Raw genomic sequence first — 23005 nt, 5'->3', positions numbered from 1 at the left:
TAAGCATTATTGAAAAGTTTAGAGAGGTTTCTGGATTAAAATTAAATAAAACAAATGCTCATTGGCTTGGCAGTTTAATAGACTGTAAGGACACACATGGTAACATTTCTTGGACATCCACACCAATTTGGATATTAGGTATCTATGTTGGACATGATAAGGAATATTGTTATCAAAAGAATTGAAAAGAAAAAGTTGATGCATTAGAAAATACCCTAAAAAAGAATTACTATTGTAAAAACATTAGCGTTCTCAAAAATTATATACAATTCCAGCATTCTAATAGTACCAGAAAAAGTAATAAAAGAGGTGGACAAATTAATTTGAGAAAAATAGAAAGAAAAACCATGTGCGCCAATTACAGTCAAGGTGATCTAAAAATGGTAGATTTCAGATCTCAGGTAATATCTTTCCAAGTTTCGATGACGCCAAATGGAAATATTTACCAACATTGTATATAGAAAAAAGGCCATATACATGGCTGCAGTCGCGTGCTCAAATTTGAGTTAGTGTTTACCGACCGACATAGTGAGCTATAGAGCGTTGCACGCGACTAAAATAGGCCCAATATCATTAACCTCAAAATATATCAAGAGTTTCGTGTAATCTCTCGGTTATTAATTCTATCTTAGTAGCTAATGCTTGTAATAATATATTAAATAAGAAACCAATATAGGCTACCGTATGATGATATTATTAATCAATCATTATGGGGTTTTAAAAATAAAATGTAATAAATAATAATATGTTTAAGCCTGCGATAGAGATAGAAAGAGGGTTAAGATGTACACAAAATTGGATTAGGGAATATTCTTGTATATTGAAAGCCATTCCACAAGAAAGGAAATGTATTTTAAAATCAACATGTGACATTAATGTAAATGATATCCTTATTACAAACAATAAGGTCTTTATTATGACTCATAATAGATGCTAAATATATTACACCAACGGCACAGGTTATGTGGGAATCCTTATTTGGTAAACAGCCATTGGAAGAAAATATGGGTTAAGAAGTTTCTGGTCTATTACAAAAAGCATTTGATAAATGAAAATGGGTAATAGCCACATTAGAAAAAAAATGTTAAGACATTTTAAAAAAAATAAAAATTATGTATGATAGATGTGTGACTACAAATACCAAGGACCTATAATTATCTGATTTACTGTATAGGTCCATGCATATACAAAGGGCCGTTTAAAATTAATGTGTCTGTGTCTGTTGTGTTTTATATCTTATATGTATTAAAAAGAAGCCGTTAGGCCTATATAACTGTAACTGGATTAGATCAGGGTTTTTAAGTGCTGTAATAAATAATAATAATAATATGTTTAAGCCTGCGAGAGATAGAAAGAGGGTTAAGATCTACACAAATTGGATTAGCAATATTCTTGTATATTGAAAGCCATTCCACAAGAATGGAAATGTATTTTAAAATCAACATGTGACATTAATGCAAATGATATACTTATTACAAACAATAAGGAGTCCATGCATATACACAGGACCGTTTAAAATGAATGTTTCTGTGTCTGTTGTGTTTTGTAGAGTTGCATATAGGCCAGATGTAGAAAAATGTCAATGCTGTGAGTATCAAAGTACTAAGTAAGATAATAAATGAATATATAATTGCAAAATGATAAAGTTAAACAGTAAATTTGCATTTTATATATGATGTTTATGTATAAAGTAGTTAAATGTGTATTTATGAATGCTTTTAGATTTTTAAAATTTGTTTTTAGATTATTAAACATAAATCGTGTTAAAGTACACTATAAAGAATATATGTACGTATATAAAGAAATATATAAATAAAATATGTATAAGAACTAACAGGTTTTGGAAATACATTAAAAGACGATATGTATAAATTATAAGAGAAAATTATGGTAAATAACGATAATAGATAGAGAAATACGACAAAATCGTTTATGTAAACATATGATAACAAAAATACAATGTTAGAAAATCTATGTATAAATTACTATATTTATATGAAAAGTTACATGATGGAAATAAAAGTGGGATGATTCCACATAAGACAAAAAAAAAAAGAAATAATAATAATTAATAACTGCATATTATTGAGGGGCCTGCAAATGCAGTTCGGATAAAAATAGTCTAGGAAATGGAATATCGGGTGGTGTGGGGTCTGTTTTTTAGAATTATTAATAACAAAGTTCTCCACAAAATATTCGGTAGTCTGCATTAACTGATCCCTGAAAGCTATACAGCGTATTACAAAAACAGCCCTTTTAGAGGACTCGTAAGGTAAGTTTTAAGGAGAAATATATTTAAAAGTAGGTTAGATCAAATATTATCATTTTAGTGCATGGATAATTGCATTGTCAACACATTTTTATAACCTATCAATATAACCTATAATTGCAGTCGTACTGAAATATTGTTTAGACGTTTGAGCTTCTTATAGCAAATTAATCGTCATGATTTTTAGGCTAAATGTAACTTAAGGTCTAAATTTTCAGTAGTAGACAGCAGTGCCATTTTAATGGAAAATTACGCAAAACATTTTCATCTTATAGATGATAGGTAAAATAATAGAATGTATTGTGTGTCAACCTATCCCCTCATCTTTTAATGTTATTGAATATCTAATAAAAGGCCATATTATATTTTGGAAGTCATTACCATGGCATCAACAAATCGTTTGAAAAATGCGGTTGTAGTTAAGCCTAACATAATACACTTAATCTTCAGGACGCCCGCATGTTGACGTTTCTCCACTTTTACAGGAAGAACCAACTCAAGTGGTTAAGCAGATAGATAAAGTCAAAAGCGATGTCCAACCACTAAAAATCTTCTTCATCATTGAAGAGGTCCGGTTCAAAAATCACTTACTGACGGTGTAAATAAGGAATTTCAAAAACCGCACAAATATATAAACCTAAAGAATCGATGATGATCGAGAAATATAGGTTAATGCTAAAAATGACTAAGTCTAGTTTATGAATTTAAACAAATTAAATTAATATATTTTACAAATTTGCTTACGAGTTAATATACATGTCCGTCCACATATACCGTCACATACGCACTCTCTACGAGCGTTGTCGCATGTTCTAGTCTCCTCACATTGCTGTGCTGCACAGCCTCGTCCTGTGGCCAATAAAGCTACTTCGTCTCTAATGCAATCTTGAGCTTAAATTAAATCAAAACGTAACATATAATGCTATTGTTTTTTTCCTTTGTCTAAATATGAAATAGCAAATCTGTAACAAAACTGTACATATTTAAATTGTTTTTTCTGTTGTAAAATTGGGTAAGAGCTAGGCCCGGTTTAATTAATAAATTAATGTGACTATGGCCTCTCTGAGAACATTTTCTCCAAACTTTCATAAACAAAAATAAAATAAATATTAGTATTTAAAAAATTAAGTAGGTCATATTGTGACGTCATCAATATACTTACGATATTAGATAAAGATTAAGTCAAATAAGTGGTACTGCTTTACTATTTTATGTCGACCTTGGACCATGCAAATTCGTCATGAATCATTTAATATGATATAATTAAAACAATTATTGATGTAAAAGAACAAGGAAAACAAACAAAAAATATGATGAATGTTATCAATCATGTTTGAAAATTGTATAAAACAAGAACTGATAAGAGGAGGAGCGTTCTTAGTATACGGAAAAAATTATTGACTGTCACATCAAATTATGATACATCTATATTAATGATACGATTACGGTATATTCTGTCATTCAGTTTAGTTCTTTTTGTACTTATAAATGCAAAACAAAGTTTAATTTATTTTAAATATCTTTGAAAAGGGGAAAAAATCAGTACCGTATAATATGTGATTGGAATATTTTATACAATTTTAATCTACAGATTTTATAAATATCACATAAATTAAGACTATCCAATTTAAATAAAAAAACGTTCATAATGAGCATTGTTCGGGTTAATTATGCGTATTGCAATTTTTTCCAATTTACAAAAACGTTTACGTCACCATAACCAATAATGTCAGTGAACTATACTAGCCTAGTATATGATTTTCATAATTTTCATTCACATTATATGAAACAAGGGGGAGAGATCTATTCAAATCATCAGCGATTTCACTGAAACTTATGCTGATAACAATTACAAATATCCGAGTAGTGCGGCCTCAACAATTTTGTATCCACCTTAATATAATGCGTATCTTAAATCGTACTCATAGGCCTACTCTATTTAACTTACCCCAACATGGAAACGTTGACAATAAACAATAAGACACTAATAGCACGGCTAACATAGCTCCACTCTTCAAATACGACAGTTATAAAATAGGATGATATTAGATATTTCGAGTCTAGTGTTCTTTTTCCTAAGTAAGTAAAAACTTAAATGACCTCCACATGTCCTGGTTGTTTGTATTTAGTACAAATGCCCGGATGTTAGACGGATTAAAGTTTATATCCGTGAAAGTTTACCTTAATATAAACTTAATCATACTCTTGTCATGGAGCTATAAAAAATTAGTTAATTTTATAGCTCCATGCTCATGCCTTATACACAGTTATTAGCGTTAGTAACAGCATGGAGCTATAAATGTATAGCTCCATGGTTACAGCCTTTAGTAAAGTATGCTTGGAACATAATGATGCATTGCTGATACTATTTGTAAATGTTTTCGTCGGAAGAACAGTTTATCAATTTGTTTGCGGTAAACCACATATATTATTTCTGAAAAAAACTGTTGAGTTTGAATTTTGTCCAAAATGGGGAAATTACGGTTCAGAATGTGGAAATTTTGTCCAGAATAACGACAAAAGCGATAGGTGGCGCTATACCGTGTCCAAAATAGCGATGCTGTCCAATATACAGAAATCCGATTTGTCCAAAATAAGGAAATTTCTGTCCAGAATGGGGAAGTGCTATGTCCCCCAGACAAGGATGTACTATTATTTTTTAGCTGTTGAATTAATGGCCATAAGCATTAGAAACAATGATAAGTGTAACGGTATAAAAGTAAAAGTAGTGAATACAAATATGTTCCAAGAAATAAACAGTGTAGGCCTACAGTTAGCAGATGACACAATTATTGTAAAATCTTGTCTAGATGAAGTAGCCTATTTTCGTTTTGCAAATTTGCAGTGATTAGTTCAAGTAAAGAAAACCATTCGAAATTCAATGGGTAAAAGAACCAGTCAAGTTTCTAGACATTTTTGTTATATCGTATAACAGGGTAAATGGGTTGAAACGTTGGGCATCTATTTGGTAAAGTAACTGTTGTAATAAAAACATTATCATTGCCAATGCATTTCCACAAATGTTTTACTGATTATAACTATGAGAAAACAAATGGGAAATTTGCTTTGACATAAAAGAGCTAAATTGGGAAACATGACATAACCAAGGTGTATGGTCTAAACAAAGTTGCACATAAGCTTTTGCACAACAATTAATTTGTAACGAAAATCTAAACACATGGAAACTTTTAACTATCAAACTCCAATATTATGTATGAAATGTAATGAAAGTGTCGTTAAATAAAGATCACATGCTAGTATATATGTTAAAAAATACTGGTCTAACTTTATAAATAGTGTAACCGCTGCTAAAAGGCAGACCAGAAATTGTAAGCAGTACTATAGCGTCTTTAAGCATAGATACTGTAGTTGTTGGTGGCTGTAATCGTCTTATATAGACATGTTTATTTCAATTCTAGCATATTGTATATGCCTGAGTTCGTATTATTGAGAGAACTGGAAATATTTGGTTTTTGTTTTGTCATCATCATCACATTAAGAGAAAATGAATACCATGTGAATAAAGAATCAGCAAAAAGAAAATTGAACGTTCTAAATGAATATGTATTAATTAGAGAATTTATTACAAATGTAAATAAAGATACAATAATGTAGCAAACACATCAAATATATAATAGAAAGAAAATAGAGCAAAACCAATTACCAATTTTACATATTTGTCAATAAAGCAGACAAGAAAAAGATACAAGATGCAATCAAAGTAGGCCTACCATTTGGATAATAATAAATTGTAAGTAAATATATGAGACTTGATTGTTGAGATAATTAAAGGTTGTAAGGTAATTAATATTGATATTATACACGATCATATATTTCTATTCCTTTGACATTCAAGTAGGCCTACAGTATATCTCGGAAAGAAATCCATACTATCAGTGGGCTTGATTTGAGATGGGATTACTTTTTTTGTAAACTACAAGGGGGAGGGGGGGGGGGCTTCTTTTTGAGGTTTTAGAGTAGTTTATTCAGAATTTGATTAGATAGATTTCGTAATAAACTGAAAATATATGTAGGTTATAATATGTGTGAACAACTAAGTCTTAAACATTTTTGTTGTAGAATATACCATTTTAATGTCACATGTCACAATAATTATCCACATTAAAAAATCTGTAACTGCAGTTGGTAAACACATGGTTGCTCATAAACGTTTAGTTTAAAACGTTTGTCTGGATTTTCGGATGCTGCACCGCGACCGATTAATACTGGTCTATATGCAATCAACTGTAAAAACGTGCTTTTTTTTGCATTATTTGCGTGCTGAGAGCAAAAAAATGCGTGCGGTGATGCGACAAAATTGAAACATGTTGAAACGCTTAAAATGAAATGCTTCAATTTTATTAGAAATTGATTGAGCAGGGCCTAAATTGACCCGCGATTGCACGCACACGTACGTTTTTGTGTTGCTTATAACGTTAACCCTTTACTTTAAGTTCATGTATAACGATGTTAATAGATATCTGACAAGCGGTTATGAAAATATGATTCATAAATGGTGAATTCACAAAATGGCGGCCTGATAATAATATATCCTGCTTTTATAAAGCGCCTACTATTATTGTACATATTATCCTACCTTTGAATCATTTTTGGATCAAGCAGAAGTAAAAGAAAAAGCCCCCAAAATGTTTCGAACCCTAGCATAACGCTACAGCATTAAATTGCGAGACCCGGGCACTACACCCATTCATCGTTCATCCACCCATGTAATTTTATACTAGCTCCATGGTTCATCCGACGACCTCACGTGACTTTCGCTGTTGATCGACTAACTAAGCGCGCACAGTAGTTGACACTCTAGGTTTGATAAGAGAGAGGGTCATAAATTTGATGACGTCATTAGAGCCGATCGACGACTTTTCTTTTTCGTGTGATGATGAGGCTACCACCGCTCGACTCGTCTAGCTGCTGATGAGATCGCCGGCCATCTTTCCATACACACAATAGGCCTAGTACCTCCCTCTTCTGTAATTGTTTTTGCGAGCTTCAAAAAGGTAAAAAATTAGCCCTAATATGTGAGGTATTAGATGATTATGGTACATTTAGTTTTAAGGACATTGTTATTTATATAATTAGGTATAAGCCTAGCCTCCTCCAGGCTAGACGCTAGGCCTACTCATTCGTTTTATTTAAATAGTTATAAATAAGTAGGCCTAGCCTAGAGGCTAGGGCCTAGGCCTACTCTAGCCTAGATAGTAGGCCAAGCTAAATAGGCCTATTGGCCTAGGCTATTCCTGGCTATCCTAGGCCTACTATTAGCCTAGGATAGCTAGGCAGGCCTTGCTAGGATTGTCCTAGGCCTAGTAGTAGGGATTACTATTAGGCCTAGGCCAGAAAAACATTATTTTCTATATGCTTATGTTATGTGTTATGTAGGCCAAGGCCTATTAGTAACTTACTAAGTATATATATTCAAAAGTTATTATCACGGTTTTTAGTATATATTATTAAATATTACAATTAAAGAAATAATTTTGAAAATCTGACTTATACTAGTTTCCGCAATATAAGGTCTAAAACATCGCTGAACATGATCATTTTTCAGTCTGCAGTTGTATGAACTACACCCTTTTTCGGTAAAATAATTACATAAAATCACGTTTGTTATATTTTGTGTATTAACATTGTAAAATTCAATAAAATATGATACTAAATAATTAGTAAATAAACAATAATATTTATTTAACCTCATTCAAAAAATTTCAATACTTTATTAGTTCTGAGAGACAACGCGAGAAAAATATTATGGAGTGCACTGAATTTTTAACTTGAAAGATTAAAAACAATTAAATTATTAAATATTGTGTTAAACAACTTTCCTTTGTTGTGTTGTTCATGGCGGTTCAAACCAACAACATTGTAGTATGTAATTATATATTATTTATTTTTATAACACAATAAACCTAAAGACCATGAACTTACAGTATGTACTACATACGCATAGTAATCACTACGGGAATTGTCGTAAAAGATGCACTGGGCGTTTCATAGAAATCACCGGCGGCTCAACTTGTGGGCGGCCCAACCGGTCATATGTCGTAGGTAGGCCTGTCCTAGACACGTCCTAAACAAGCCGGAAAGCATTTTGAGCGTGTTCCCTTTATAATTAATTTATCATGTCTCTCAAACATAGAGTGAAAATAATATTTCGTCACACCCCCGTGGCTCACTTCAGTAGACCTGAGAGATGGAAAAGCCCTGTACTATTTAGCAGGTAGAGGGACGATTGAATAAAAGGTAACTGATATGCCGATCAAATAACATGCAGCAAAGGATAAAATTTCGAATTCTGGAGCTTGTGTGAAAAAACTTACTGGATGACCCGATGGTCCGACTATCATCATACCCTACTGTAGAATTAAACTTTACTAATGCTTAGCCCTAACCTATGTTGAAAATAATTTAATCAATTTTGATAGTAATAATTGGTCTAATAATTGTACAATATTCCTGTTTTATTGTTGTCCATGTACTGTACATACTAAGCCTGGCGCTAGTTTCATTCACTTGTATTTTGACACTAAATTTATCGTGTGAATACCACACCTTAGGAAAAGTATGTAAGTAAGTACATAAGTAGTATTATGAAAAAGAATAAAAAGTAAAAAAAAAACATAAAAAGTAACAAATAAATCTTTAAATTAATGATTTTACAGACATGTTTCTCGCACACTGTTCGCGAATTTCACATATTCATTGTTCAATATTTTTGTTTCTATGGAGTGGCAAAAGAGCAAATATAATAGAGGACTAAAACTCAGTGGAATGTGTTAATTTCTAATGCATTTATTGATCAAATACACGTTTAATTTCAATATATTTTGTTAATTTATTGTTACTGGTGATACTGTTTAGTTTTCAAAAAATATAATAATCGTCCCTAAATCAACATCACTACCTAGCCTAGACCTAGGGCATCATATTGAGGATATTATGAATTGTTTCGATTTTATTCTTAAAGTTAACGAAATCGTGTACAGTATCAACAGTAACATTTTTTCTTTATTGACAGTATCAAATTTGATGTTCATAAAATGTGACAAAAAATTATATTATACAAAATACTCACAACATTTAAAAAAAAATATATATATATATAACAATTGTGTGAGTGAAAATAAATTTGAAAATATAACCGTTTTTCGAAGCACACTGTTCGAAATGCTACGGGTATGTTGAATCTAAACATACAACGTAAAATCATCTAAAATCCATCATTATTTGTAATAATCACTATTGTGAAGCTTGCATACTCTACAACAAATATAAGATTACATAAGATTTCTCTGGTAAAAAAAAAAAAATGTGTGTGTGTCTTAATGCTGTTTGTGATTTAGGCTAATTTCACTACAAGCGTGTGTATGCGAGTTTGGTGTAATGGTTATGAAACAAGTCTTTCAATTAACAATAGCTTCAGTTGACTAACAATAGAACAGCAACGCGAAAATCAAACGAGTGAATTTGAAAAGAAATAGGTTTTTTAAACTACTCGCATCAAAAACGTGCACATTAAATCAAATTATGTTTTAAAATTACAAATCACAAATTATAACTCTTGCCTCTTGTACAAAAATGTTTTTTGGACAAGTAGTTCTCGAGAAAATGCAATTTCAGATTACTTGTTACTTTACTGCTCGCCGGCTTTTGAAAAATTCTGTCCTATCTTTTAACAAGCTGCTTTAATGCAGGCAATAAGTTCTTTATTTGTTGAGTAACTTAAAAAAAAGCAAGTTATCTCTAGGCCTTGTGTTTGTTATTTCAACAGTAATTTATAAGTCTATTATGCTGCCTTGATATTATTATCGTACTGGTCCATGCACGTTTTTATCAAAATATACTCTGCTGCAATATTAATGGACATTATTCCTACAACGGACTATACAATTTTGAGAACATTGGTTTTTACTACCATCGTACACACATGAAGTGTAAAAACTTTTTAATTTTGTAGTTTGTGTAATTTATCGTATTAACTGAAATGGACAGGCACTGTTGTATAATAATTGTAAGGTTTGGCAATCAAAAGATAGATAGTACAGTAATAATAGTACAATGCAGTATACACAAATCTGTAAATGGATGTATACTGATTGAGGTTAAGGTACATTATACAGCATTTATATTAAAATGAAGATAAAGTTATACTGTATTCTTCTTTATTTCAGTGTCTATTTTGTTTTAATTATAAAAGCAATTAATAGAAATTGCAAAGTTATCGCAAATAATGTTAGTGCTCACTGTTAGTGTAAAAAGAATGTTTGAAAAACATGCAGTCACCAAAAAAAACAGAATCTCGTTAATATATTAATTTTTAATATACATCTGTATCTTTGTTCTTGTTTTGTTTGTGTAATATATAGACGTTTATTATTTTATTGATGAATATTATTATGTCAGTCATTTTCCGTCCTCATGTTTGGTATAGGACATAATACTGCATTTCATAGTCGTACAGTAGATTTTTTGTAAAACCATCCAAAGTATGTTAATATACAATAATGTCCGACTGGAGAACAGTGACTTAGTTGAATCTGGTTGAATATTCTTGTAGTCTCCTGTTGTTCAGTTTAATGTCTTGATTTATGGTGGTAAGAATGTTTGATAGTGGTTTGTCTTTAAGATGAACGATAATGTATGTTTTCTAGTGGTGTAGGCCTAATTAGAAAACTGTGGTAAATATGATAGCAACTTCATTCTCCTTGTTTGTACCTCCTTGTAGGCCTAAACCCCTTTACATAAAACGAACAATGAAAAATTCCCCAAAAATAACAAACATAATGTATTGTTAGCATAATAATGTAGTACTTCACAATATATCATATCTGAAAACCCTACTGGGAGCTAATGGAATTAACAACCTCTCTTCTCAGACATTATATCGGCCTAAAAGTGGGCCCAATAGTCCTGTCACACATGGGCCGAATCATCCTGCATTCATCTATTATTGCCTACAGTATATAGCAGCTTAGGAATAGTAATTAGTAAGAACCATAACCCAGCCTAGTGTTATCACTGCATTGGGTGTTTGGAAAAATGGTAAAAGGGTGCTGAATCTTATGTTTGGCAGGAGCGGCGTGCATGAGGTAGAGACATGAGCAAGCATACAGTATTGTACTTACCGCCTATGAGATTAATTTGAAATGGTGTACTGTAGGAAAATGGTCGAGGATTTAGTTGCAATGAAATTGGTCTAAAAAATGCATTTTTCATACACATTTTCCGTTCTAATAAAGACTGATGGATAAAGGGGCTTGTATCGGACTTGCGATTTCAGAGGAGATGGAGGAACAAATTTTAGCTTAGTGCTATTATATTATCTTCTGGGTAGTTTGGGGTGGTCTGAGAAACCCTTCTCTTGGTGGGGGACTCATGGTAATTCATCTGTATATGAGAATTGAGAATTAATAAGATATTATGATTCACAGCGCATGATTCATAATCCATCAAATTTTTTCAATTAACATGGTTCAGGAGGTACTGTATGATTTTTAAATTAACATGGTGACCTAACATTCCCTTAAAACGCTGTTATTTCTGTTGGTTACGCTTGGCTGGCCACGACTATTTGTCATCTCACCGCAAGATGGCTTCCGTAGTGCGAAAATCGTCTATTTAAATTTAAATTTGAATGTATAATAACAGGGTGCCGTACATATTGAAATGTTTTCGCAATGGTGCACGGTGGACATCCATGCCGTCCAGATTGATGATAGTGTTGATCTGAGGTACACAAAATGGCCGAATGCCTCATTTGAACAGAGGTCAGCATTTTAAGAGATCAATTTAAAAAACGTGCCCAGTTAGAGTAGGTAGGCTTGCAATTGAATTTAGTAGATGGTGTGGTGGGCTAGGACTTCATAGCTTAGTTAGGCAGGGATAGATGCGTCCGGGCGGCATACATTAGGGTACAAACATGGGCGGATGAGCTGAGAATTCTTACCGTCTTTCTGGGTTGGGATTTACGTTTGAAATAAATCAGTATGGGCATGGTCGCTGGGTCGACGATCACTTGCTCTTTAATTGTTAATGTATATTGCATGCTCGAGCGATAATGACCTGCTGAAAAAGTATACCAGTTGTTATACGTACCGCCGCTGTCCCATATTATAATATGTAGTTTGGTTTAATGAAAATATGATGGCTGCTGACCTCCCAACAACCCCCACCAACCCCTTATTTTTAAAACTTATTATAAAAGCTAAGGTAAAATTTAGACCGTCCGTGTGTTACAGTATGACTTCACCATATTTGATTTTTATCTCTTTCGCCACAGTCACATTCAATAGAGCACATATTGTGTAAACAATTTTCTTCCAATTTTCAATATGTTATTACTCATTGAACAAGAAATATTTTTTTTTCTCTTTGTTGTGCCTTTTTGTTTCATTTTATTTGTCAATTAGACGAAAGAAAGAAGTGTTTTTTTTTCTCTCACTTAAATTAAATAATTAAATATATATTTATTTATCTGGAGGACCAAACTTAAGGCCTTGGCTTAATGCGTCCTCCTCACACAATTATATTTATTAATTTATGTTCTGCATTACATTGTATATTGTATTGTGTTAAACAATAAATTTGAAGTTGAACAATTCTCTTTCAGACTTATGAACTTATTTTTCTTTTTGAAAAAGTCATCATATTCAAACAATTGAATAAACGTGCGTGGTGTAAAATAAACCTAACCGTCAACTAAACCATTTACAATGCCAATACCGTCAACTGTTGACGTTTGTTGAATGGTAGACATTGCCTTTTTGATTACTATTCTGTTTGTAAAATAGTTGTAGTGCAGCATCCTGTAGACTGGGCTTAATAAATTTGCATGTTACGATATGTTGCGCAACAGCCTAACTCGTCACCGTGACAAGTTCAAATCTAATTATATAATAAACAAAACAAAGTCAGTATTTTTCTCATTTTTATGTAAATTAAATACTATAGGTAGGAGCAACCAACCGGAAAAACATATTATGCGGGAGTAATTACGCCGCAAACACAAAAGTACACGGTACGTCCTGGGTTAAATAGATGCTGATGCCGGGTGGTTCAGCGACCCGGGACATTTTTTACATCGTTTACACTGGCGGCCTACATTTCCGCATTACATAATATAGCCTATGCAAATATGTAAATGTGATTGGTTGAAACTGCATCAAATGACTACCGCTAAGATTGTAATAATGATATTTACTGTGTTTTTATCGTGTGAAGCTTGAGAAAAATATAATTTCCTCGGTGATGTCAAATCTTATATTCACGTCTAAGCAGGCAATATTTGTGCTGTAGGCACAGTATTAGTGGCAACACAAAAACAAATGGCAACATCACTTCTCTTTATCAAATATTCTTTAAGAGATCTGGAATATTCTAATATTTTGTATATACAGTAATATGTTTTTTTTTTATAGATTACAATATGGCTGCTGGTCCATACAACTATTCCTATATATTTAAATATATTATAATAGGAGATATGGGTGTTGGGAAATCCTGTTTGTTACATCAATTTACAGAAAAAAAATGTAAGTATTTTAACTAAAAATAAAACTAAAATAATGTCTTCTTGTACGGTAAATTGACTAGATGGCTTCTAGAATTACACATTTATTAATTTTATAATATGATCTATTACTAGTTATGGCAGACTGCCCTCATACAATCGGCGTTGAATTTGGAACAAGAATAATTGAGGTATCTGGTCAGAAAATAAAATTACAAATTTGGGATACAGCAGGACAGGAAAGATTCAGGTATTATTTTTCTTTATAGTAATGCTTAACCATTATACCAGAGGCAACTTTTCCTGTCTAGCATACCTTTACTATGTTTTAATAATTTAAAGTTCCTGGACGTGAAATTATTACTTGACCTCTCCGGCAGAAATCATGAATAATGCATGAGATTAATTATTTTCTATGTTAAAGATAGCTGACCTACTAACTAAATCTAAATAATCTCTCTCAACTATTAAACAATTTGCCGAAAACTATTTATACAACCTATTCTATGATTATAGTGCCCTTTTATAATGTCCTAATTTATGCCTTAATTAATATCATCATTCATGATTTCTGCCTGAGAAATTTTCGCTTCCTGGACAGCTAAGATGATGTAGACATGCGCAATTGACCATATGCAATGTCGTCATTTCAATTTTTATCTGCGACCATAGTGAGCAAATACACTTTGGGGTCCAGGGCCCGAAGGTGTTCTAATAGATCACTAAAGCGTGGTTTCTACTTAAAGATGTGTAGCTTGCAGAAAATTAGACAAAAATATGCCGGAAACTTATGAAACCAAAACAAGTTTGTATCAAAATGTTTGTCAAAAGCTAGGCCTTAACTAACTGACCGTTAATGCATAATGCATCTAACATGTCATGGTTCATATTACAGATCAAATGTAAACAACGACTTTTCTCTGGTAGAAAAATCACATTTTTTCATGGAAATAAGACAATGTAGACACAGCAACTGATAAATAATCTTTATTTATTATATATTTATTGTATACAAGAAGCTGCACAATGATTTTAGAATCAACACACCCGTCGGGTTTCGAATTAGTGTGCTTAGAAAAACAGTTATATTTTCGAATTTATTTTCAAACTCACTTCAGCAATTTGATATATATTTTAAAGCATATTAAAAAAAAAAATAAGTTGTGAGTATTTTGTATAATTTTTTGACACGTTTCATGCACATAAAACTGCGTATGTAATTTCGGTTTACTTGTTATTTGTTGACAATTTGTTTATAATAATCTTGACTTTAAACCTCATGATCACTTTAAGCGCTGATCGGAGTGAATCAGTGATTGGTCAGAACATGGTTGCAGGCCTGCAATATTCAGTTTGAGGCAATAAGCTATCTGATTTGATTTGCTTCTTTATGTTGGCAATATATAATTTTTGTTTTTATTTGTCTAGGTACTCAGATAACTGAGAATACATAGTTATGTACTAGCCAGTCTGTGCACCTTTAACTGGTAAACAAAATGCAAATTATGTGGTTTTTGTCTTGATTTGATAGTTTTTTAAAGTTTACATAGTTTCCACTTTGGTGGATACGCGTCTAACAAATCTTTTATTAGTGGTTATTACTTTTTTCATCCCCATTGCAATCAGAACATAGTAGTTCAACTGGCCATAATATGTACATACCAACCAAGTGAATAGATAAATCTGGAACCCATCCATGATTTTCTAGACTATCCAAACACTAGCCTGTGCACCAAAAGGGTATTAATTGCTGTCATTAAAATGATTCTAAATAAAAGAGATAATTAACTTTGACGTTTGTTGTTTCACAACTTCCAGACACTATGCTGTAAAGATTATGGTCATTGCCTAGTTCTACAAAAAAAGTTATGATTATCTCTATACGTGACCACTAGGATTGATTCCTGATTCCTCTTTCGAAAAAAAAGGAAGATCATTTACAGTGAACACAATCATTCCAAGCATTGCTTTTTTCTATAGTTGACATTGACTTGGTTCTATTAGTCTCCAATAATGATCTTAATATTTTCAATAGGGAAAGAAATCCTTTGAAACGTACAGTATTTGCACTTGATTAAAAAATATTCTTTAAACAAGTTTCAACATCAAAAATTCAAGATCATTTAATAGAAAGAGATGGGGATAGTGAATGGCCAGAGTCATAGAAATTGTGGTTTGAAATCAAATGGTGAAGTTAACCTACGTTAGAATTGTTGAAATTAAAGGTGGGGGTGGGGTGGGCTGGGCCACTTGGATCTGCCTATGCCCTATCCTGTGGATGAACTGTTGGATGGCAATTTGTCCCTCCTCCTGCCACCGGACTATTATAGTAAAATGTTTTATTTTATAGCAGTTTTCAAAATGTCTTTCTCATGCAGGGCTGTAACCAGAAGCTATTATAGAGGAGCCGCAGGTGCTTTAATGGTGTATGATATAACACGGCGAAGTACATACAATCATTTAAGTAGCTGGCTAACAGATGCTAGGAATCTTACAAATCCAAATACTGTAAGTATACATATTTTTTAAACAAATTATCATGCCCACAGTCAAATTTGATTTTACATTATTTTAAAAAATACCAACCATAAAAACTTGTTTCTTTCTATAACATACCTTTTATGTTCTTAATCACATAGGTAATTTTTCTGATTGGAAACAAATCTGATTTAGAAGCCCAAAGGGATGTAACATATGAAGAGGCCAAACAATTTGCTGAAGAAAATGGTTTATTATTTTTGGAAGCAAGTGCAAAAACGTATGTATATTTAAAAAACTGTGTTTGTTTTTCTACATGGTCATGAGAAACATACAAAAAATAACCAGTAGAAGTAATTCAGAATTTAATGAATTATAGGATTGTTTGTATGATTTTGAATAATTAATGGGAACAATTATACAAGAAGTGGACAGAATTAGCCTACATTAGTTTCAGGCGATTTTTCTTATCTGTTATCAGCCTCATACACTTGGACTGGCTATAGGCCTACCTAGAAATATTTTCTGGTTGTTAACACAATAGGTAGGCCTAGATGTGTTATTATACAAATAATGAATGTTTATGAGTGTATTAAATGGTACAAATAATGGCATGAGGTGAATGATGAAAGGTTATATATTTAACCTTTCATCATTCACCAAATGCCATTATTTGTACCATTACACGAATTTAAAACATTTATTATTTGTTTTATATAACATCTAAATAGATTCCTGTCATTTGAATCAAATAAAAGGTAGGCCTAGCCAATTCCTACATTTGATTCACATTGATTAAAACAGTAACAATAACATTTGGTTTTTAATAATTATATTAGATATTATTATTTTTATGGATTTTATAAATGCATCTACTGTAATAGTGTTAATTATGTCAACAAACGACCAAACAAGCTTAAGCCTAGCAAGGCTAAAACGCCTAGGCCTAGCCTAATATTAACAGGCCTAGGTGTTTACAAACAAAACAGGCAAGACAACAGGTGGCGCTGTTGTATTTCACAGTCATTTTTACACTAGATTTTGTTTCCATCCGCGAAACATTTTTTTTTTTTTCGTACACAAAAATGTTTAAAAAGTACTATTAAAAGATCATTTAATAGTGCGTACTATTGCACGGCATGTGACCCACAATCGTCCAATCAAATAACAGGAATTTATTGAGGTGTTCTAAACCGTCTCGGCCAAAGTCAAGTCAGCCCCTAGTCAAGTCGGCCGCAAGCTTTCTCTATAATAAAAATACTTTGAATCTTATCTTTTGTTTTTTTCTTTTTGTGCTTGTAATGTAAAGTGGTGAAAATGTTGAAGAAGCATTCTTGGACACAGCAAAGAAAATATATCAAAATATTCAAGATGGAAGGTTAGTTTTTTTTATAAGAAGTTCAATATTTTTCTAAAAATACAGTAAATTCAAAAGTGTATTTCATGATTATATAGTAAACTATAGTTACAATCATTACTATTATCATAATAATAATAATAATAATACAGTATTCTCCCCAGGATTCACATAAAGCGTCACGCTTCCGCCCTAAGCTTCCGTCGGCATTCCGACACTAAGTACATGAGTCACAGCCCCACCAAGGTTGATTTTTGGTAATTGACACCCTAGATGGCTGGGAATGGTACTCTCGCACGTAACATTCATGTTGAATGAAACCTCTGTTTGACTGGAAACAACACTTATAGCGCGCTAGCAAACAGCAAAACGATCGTAGCCTACTTTTTCCGCCGGTAAACATACGCGATAAGAAAATGTTTTTGCGTTCAATACGAACGTCAGGGAGAAGTCTCTGATGAAATAAAACTAGGCCTACTCATCAGTAGGACAACTTTGTAGTTGGCCGGAAAGGACACTTCATAGCGCGTTAGCAAACAGTAAAACGATCGTAGCCTACTTTTTCCGCCGGTAAACATATGCGATAAAGACATTTTTTGCATTCAATACAAACGTCAAGGGGAAGACCCCAATAGAATAAAACTAGGCCTACTCATCAGTAAGACACCTCTAGTTGGCCGGAAATAAGACTTCATAGCTCACTAGTAAACAGCAAAACGATAAAAGGCCTGGGGAGAACACTGTAATAATAACAAGTAGTGTTCACAAATGCGTAATTTTTCAGAATTAACCTTGTTGATTTTACTGTGTTACCCTTTTAGACCACTTGTAGTGAAAGTGGTGTTATGCCATCGACTTAAAATTATATCAAGGCCTTCAAAATACTCATGTGCTCAAAGCGAACGCAGATTTGTTTGTGATGGGCACATGTGCGATTCTCCTATCTATGGGCATTCAATAACAGGTTCTTCTTTTAAACTTACAAACTCTTACAAGTTACTACATTTTTTTATTGATGATCAACTGCCATCGTAAGTTTTACGAATTCAAAGAAATTTGCAATTCAAAGAAAGTTGAAAACAGTTTTCAACTTTGTTAGCTAATACCTGATACAACAATGCAAAAAGATTCGACTGTGATTCCGTTTGTTTCGCACTTGCCGACATTTTTAATGTCTTTGTCATCCTCTTTGTTATGCAAATTTGCTAAGTCATCTCATGTGCGCTTGCATAGTTTAACTTTTTAGTCAAAATCTGTGATCCATAAAAGTTTGACCAAGGAATCTCATGAACGAAATTATGCCGACGGCAACGAATGCACATAAATCCCTGTAATTAACTCCTCGCTAAATAAAGGCAATGCTACAACATTGGGTCTACACTAAGGAAAATATATTGAGTATGTTTTTTTGGAAAAATAATTACATGCAGACTAAATAAAACGTCCTATCTCAGTACTGCAGAAAGAAAGTCATGATAATAATCTTCTGTTCCCAGAGTGTTAATGAGATTTGTTTTTTTTTTGGTGGCAAAGCATGTGTGTAGATCTGGGGCCGATTGCAATAAAGGTCTTAGCGGCGGTCTTAGACTTAAGCCCAATATGAAACCCTTAGCAACGATAGTCTTAGATTTAAGACCATTGCAATAAGAAGTCTTAGCCTTAGAATTTCAGCGCCGTAGTCTTAGATTCTAAGCCTCCTCCAGGCAGGCTTACGCTAACCGCGCAACGCGAGCGCTCCTAGGCTAGCTAGTAATATCATGGCGAAATTATCTTCTTTAAATACTGCTGTGAATTGATTTTATGATACTAGTGTAGAAAAGGGGTATTGAACTATAAGACATGTGTATTATTATTTTTATCTACCAATTGTTTCAATAGATAAACTCTGTATAGGCCCACACCTACCTGACAATCAATTACTATTAGCTGCCCACAACCGCATCAACAAGGTGTACGCATATTCTCCATACGCGGCCTAGCGCTACACTATTTTGACCAAGAAAAGACTACATGTAGTAGCATATTTAACATTTATTTTTTTGAAATATTTGTTTGTAAACTTTAAGCATGTATTAATTAATCAATATTTACTATCACATTATGTACAATTTTGTTGCTAATATCTTTAATTATTTGCTAAAATCTCCTAGTATTTACGTAATCTTAACGCTATTGAATAGGCAGTTTGTCCATTTATGCATTAAAATGGCCTCAATATGTCCTACTGAGGAGCTTGTCGCTACTCCTTATTGTTAACTTACTATATTTGCACTTGTTGGTATAGCGCCCTCATTTGTCAGTAACTATAGGCTGGTTTGATTGTTTGAAATTTTTCACTAAAAAGTCTCAGTTAAGACCGCTATATTGCAATCGACTTGCTGAGAGGCATAACTAAGACTTTCGCGAGGGGCTTAGGGCTTAGACAAAGTCTTTATATTGCAATCCGCCCCTGGTCTAGGCCTAATAGACTTTTGTTTACTTTCAAACATGCAAGCAAAGTGAACAGATTCATCCCTGTCTTAAATCACTAAAATGTTACAATTTAGTGTATTCTATTCTATATTTGTACAATATTATTGAAGTTCAAAAATGTTTTTTAAAATTATGTACACACCCGAGTGGAGTATTGCATCATTGATGCTCTTGTCATTTATTACAGGTTTTAAACTATAAATTACTGTACACTTAATTTGCTTTACATTTACAATAAATAACGGAACTGCTGTACTATTTTTTTCCCCTTATAATTAGTTTGGACTTGAATGCTGCAGAATCTGGAGTTCAACATAAGCCATCAGCACCCAGATCAAATGCTTTAAACAGTGATCAGCAACAAAATAAAGAAGGATGCTCGTGCTAACATCATGTAAAAATACATACACAGTTGTAAATTTACTGCAATTTTATCCAAATTAATTTGAATAACATCAATGCTATAACCTTAGGAAGTAACTCTATAGAACATTGAGTAAAATGTTTGAAGTATATGTACACCTGCATTGTTTGTTAATGAAATTCCTTTTTTTATAGTGTAAGGAATTATACCATTGTTTATAACCATTATTAGATAAATGCCAGTGTCAAACTATGATATACTGTATATCTATTAGTAAACTTGCCTTCTGGCTTGTCTGAATACAGTACAAGAATATTTATTATCCTCTGTAATACTTGTTTCCAAATATTGGCATTACTTTATGTTATGCAACTATAATAAATTGTAATTGGAATTTTGGGTTTAAAATTTGTATTTATATTAAACCATTTGCTACCAAATTGATAAACCCAAATAAATGATATTGTCAGGCACCAGCCACCTGACTAACCATACCTGCTCTACCTTTTTAAAAGATGAAGTATTGTATTATCAATTTGGTCACAAATAATTTGATATATTAGTACGGAGTAGAATTGTGTAACTGGATTTAGGCTCGTTGCTAGTTGAATGTCTATCCTGTCCTGAATAAACTATTGGTTTGCACAACAAATGCCTAAGACAAACATCTATGATAAACCTATAAAATATAACCTAATTTGATATTCTCCTTCTGAAATACTTTATATCAAACAAAACAGCCCTAGGGTCAATGATGTGAACAACATTTCTTTTAATCTACTTTGAATACAACAGATATTTCCAACTTTGAGTTGGCTGTTGTAATTATTGTAAATTTCACCAGATAGTCTGACAGATTAATTTACAGAAACAAACATTATTTACCAACCTATGATTATTATTTTACCGATAATTATTATAAGATCTAGTAATTTGTAAATGCATCTATTGTTAAGTAAATTCATGTTGTGTAAACCTAAACAATTTGGTATCTATTTTGGCTGACAAATAGATTGGTACACTTGGACATGTAGGTCCATGATACTATGCAGTATTACAAAACCCAAGTATGACGATCAGTGGCCAAATTGTGAAAAGTAAGACTAAATAAAAAAAAATGTGTGAATGCCACTGAACTGATTGGCCATTTGAAATAAGTAGCTATTGCCAATTCTATTGCCAATTCCATAGCTAATAGATTCTGCCAATTGATACTTGTTACACAGTACAGTGCAACATTTAACTATTCTGGATTGCATTAACATTTAATACATCAGAAATGTTCAAATTGGATAGAATCCATTTCATGTTCAGATCTTTCTTGTACAGTAAATGGAATACCAATCGGTCGTTTCCTATGTAATCATACAGTGGTTGTGGCGGATCCAGTATTAGTGTTATAGATACTAAACAATATATACTATTGTTATTGAAATCTGATATTTAGAATAAATTGTGTTTAAATTTCATCAAAATTTAATTATACTAGGGTATAAAAGAAAATGAGATTATAGTGGTGGGGTGTACAAGTTGGGCTATAAATGTTTTCATTTATATTCTCTGTTATGCTCATTATTCAGAAAAAAAAGTAGATAGATACACATGTAAATTGGAATTGCATTTAATAACCTGTTGTTATATACAAGATGTATTATGTTATGTATTGATTATAAATATTCTTGGTAAAAGAGGAATTATGCTTGATTATATTCAAACATTGTGGTCTTGTTTTATCAAATTGAATTTACAATATATTTTGTTTGTGGCTGGTTATCTTTTGGTGAATAAGTGAATGAATATTTGCATGTAAAAGTGTTGTGTATGGGATCAATGGAAATGGACATTCCTGTAAAGTATTTTATGATATCAGCTAGTGTTTTTTTTTATTAAATACTTATTGCATTTTAAAGTTACAATAATTATTAATTTGTAGTTATAAAATGTCACAAGTAACAAGCTGCTGCAAATAATTATTGGCTACAGGTTCTTTTATCTTAATATTTGGTCATATTTATTTTAATAAACACCCCAATTGTTCAGGGGTTTCGTAGCAGCAACTTTATTCTAAGGAGGCATTTATTCAAGGGAGGCTTTTTTTTGGGTAAAATGGTATTCATATACTCAAATACTACTTAGATATGAAAAACTACAAAGCAATATCAAATTGATATGTTGTTTACTAACTAATATTACTTCTTGGAATTTCTTGAAATTTCTTTCTGTGCATAATGGTTGCATCATTGATTTCTACTTGAACTGTTTTTTTTTATGAACTATATTAATATCATATTATTCCATTGGAACATGTTAAATGGGAGTGTGCTGTGTACTTGTACGAACTTTAGTGGAGAAATGTACATTTGAAATCTGTATTATTATTATTATAGTATTGACTTTGAAGTTGTCTATTCTAATACCAGTGGCCGTATTCACCATTCACACTAAGCCTAAGGGAAACAAAAATCTCCTATCTAAGTGAATACAATTTAAATATTTACTTAATAAAATAAATATCTCTCACTTCTAGTTGGTGAATACGGC

The 23005-nt window shown here is 32.2% G+C and overlaps 1 protein-coding gene across 1 annotated transcript; it reads left to right on the top strand.

Moving 5' to 3' along the window:
* The first annotated feature begins 7169 nt into the window (after positions 1 to 7169).
* LOC144838050 (ras-related protein Rab-14) lies at positions 7170 to 22347 on the top strand. The gene is made up of 7 exons (XM_078693409.1): positions 7170 to 7284; positions 13702 to 13815; positions 13929 to 14043; positions 16172 to 16301; positions 16433 to 16551; positions 17581 to 17649; positions 20380 to 22347. Exons 2-7 carry the CDS (start codon positions 13710 to 13712, stop codon positions 20486 to 20488), a joined length of 648 nt encoding a protein of 215 aa, XP_078549535.1. The 5' UTR covers positions 7170 to 7284; positions 13702 to 13709; the 3' UTR covers positions 20489 to 22347.
* Positions 22348 to 23005: the final 658 nt, after the last annotated feature.

The sequence above is a fragment of the Antedon bifida genome, chromosome 3 (assembly GCF_963402885.1).
Source record: "Antedon bifida chromosome 3, ecAntBifi1.1, whole genome shotgun sequence".
In the NCBI taxonomy this organism is placed as follows: domain Eukaryota; kingdom Metazoa; phylum Echinodermata; class Crinoidea; order Comatulida; family Antedonidae; genus Antedon; species Antedon bifida.
This window is presented reverse-complemented; position numbering and strand designations above follow the sequence as displayed.

Bases quoted from the DNA above. Each gene is read 5' to 3' on its own strand.
- LOC144838050 (XM_078693409.1), top strand. From the start codon at position 13,710: ATGGCTGCTGGTCCATACAACTATTCCTATATATTTAAATATATTATA. The intron at 13,816-13,928 runs GTAAGTATTTTA...ATCTATTACTAG, and splicing joins TCAATTTACAGAAAAAAAAT to TTATGGCAGACTGCCCTCAT. The intron at 14,044-16,171 runs GTATTATTTTTC...TTTCTCATGCAG, and splicing joins GCAGGACAGGAAAGATTCAG to GGCTGTAACCAGAAGCTATT.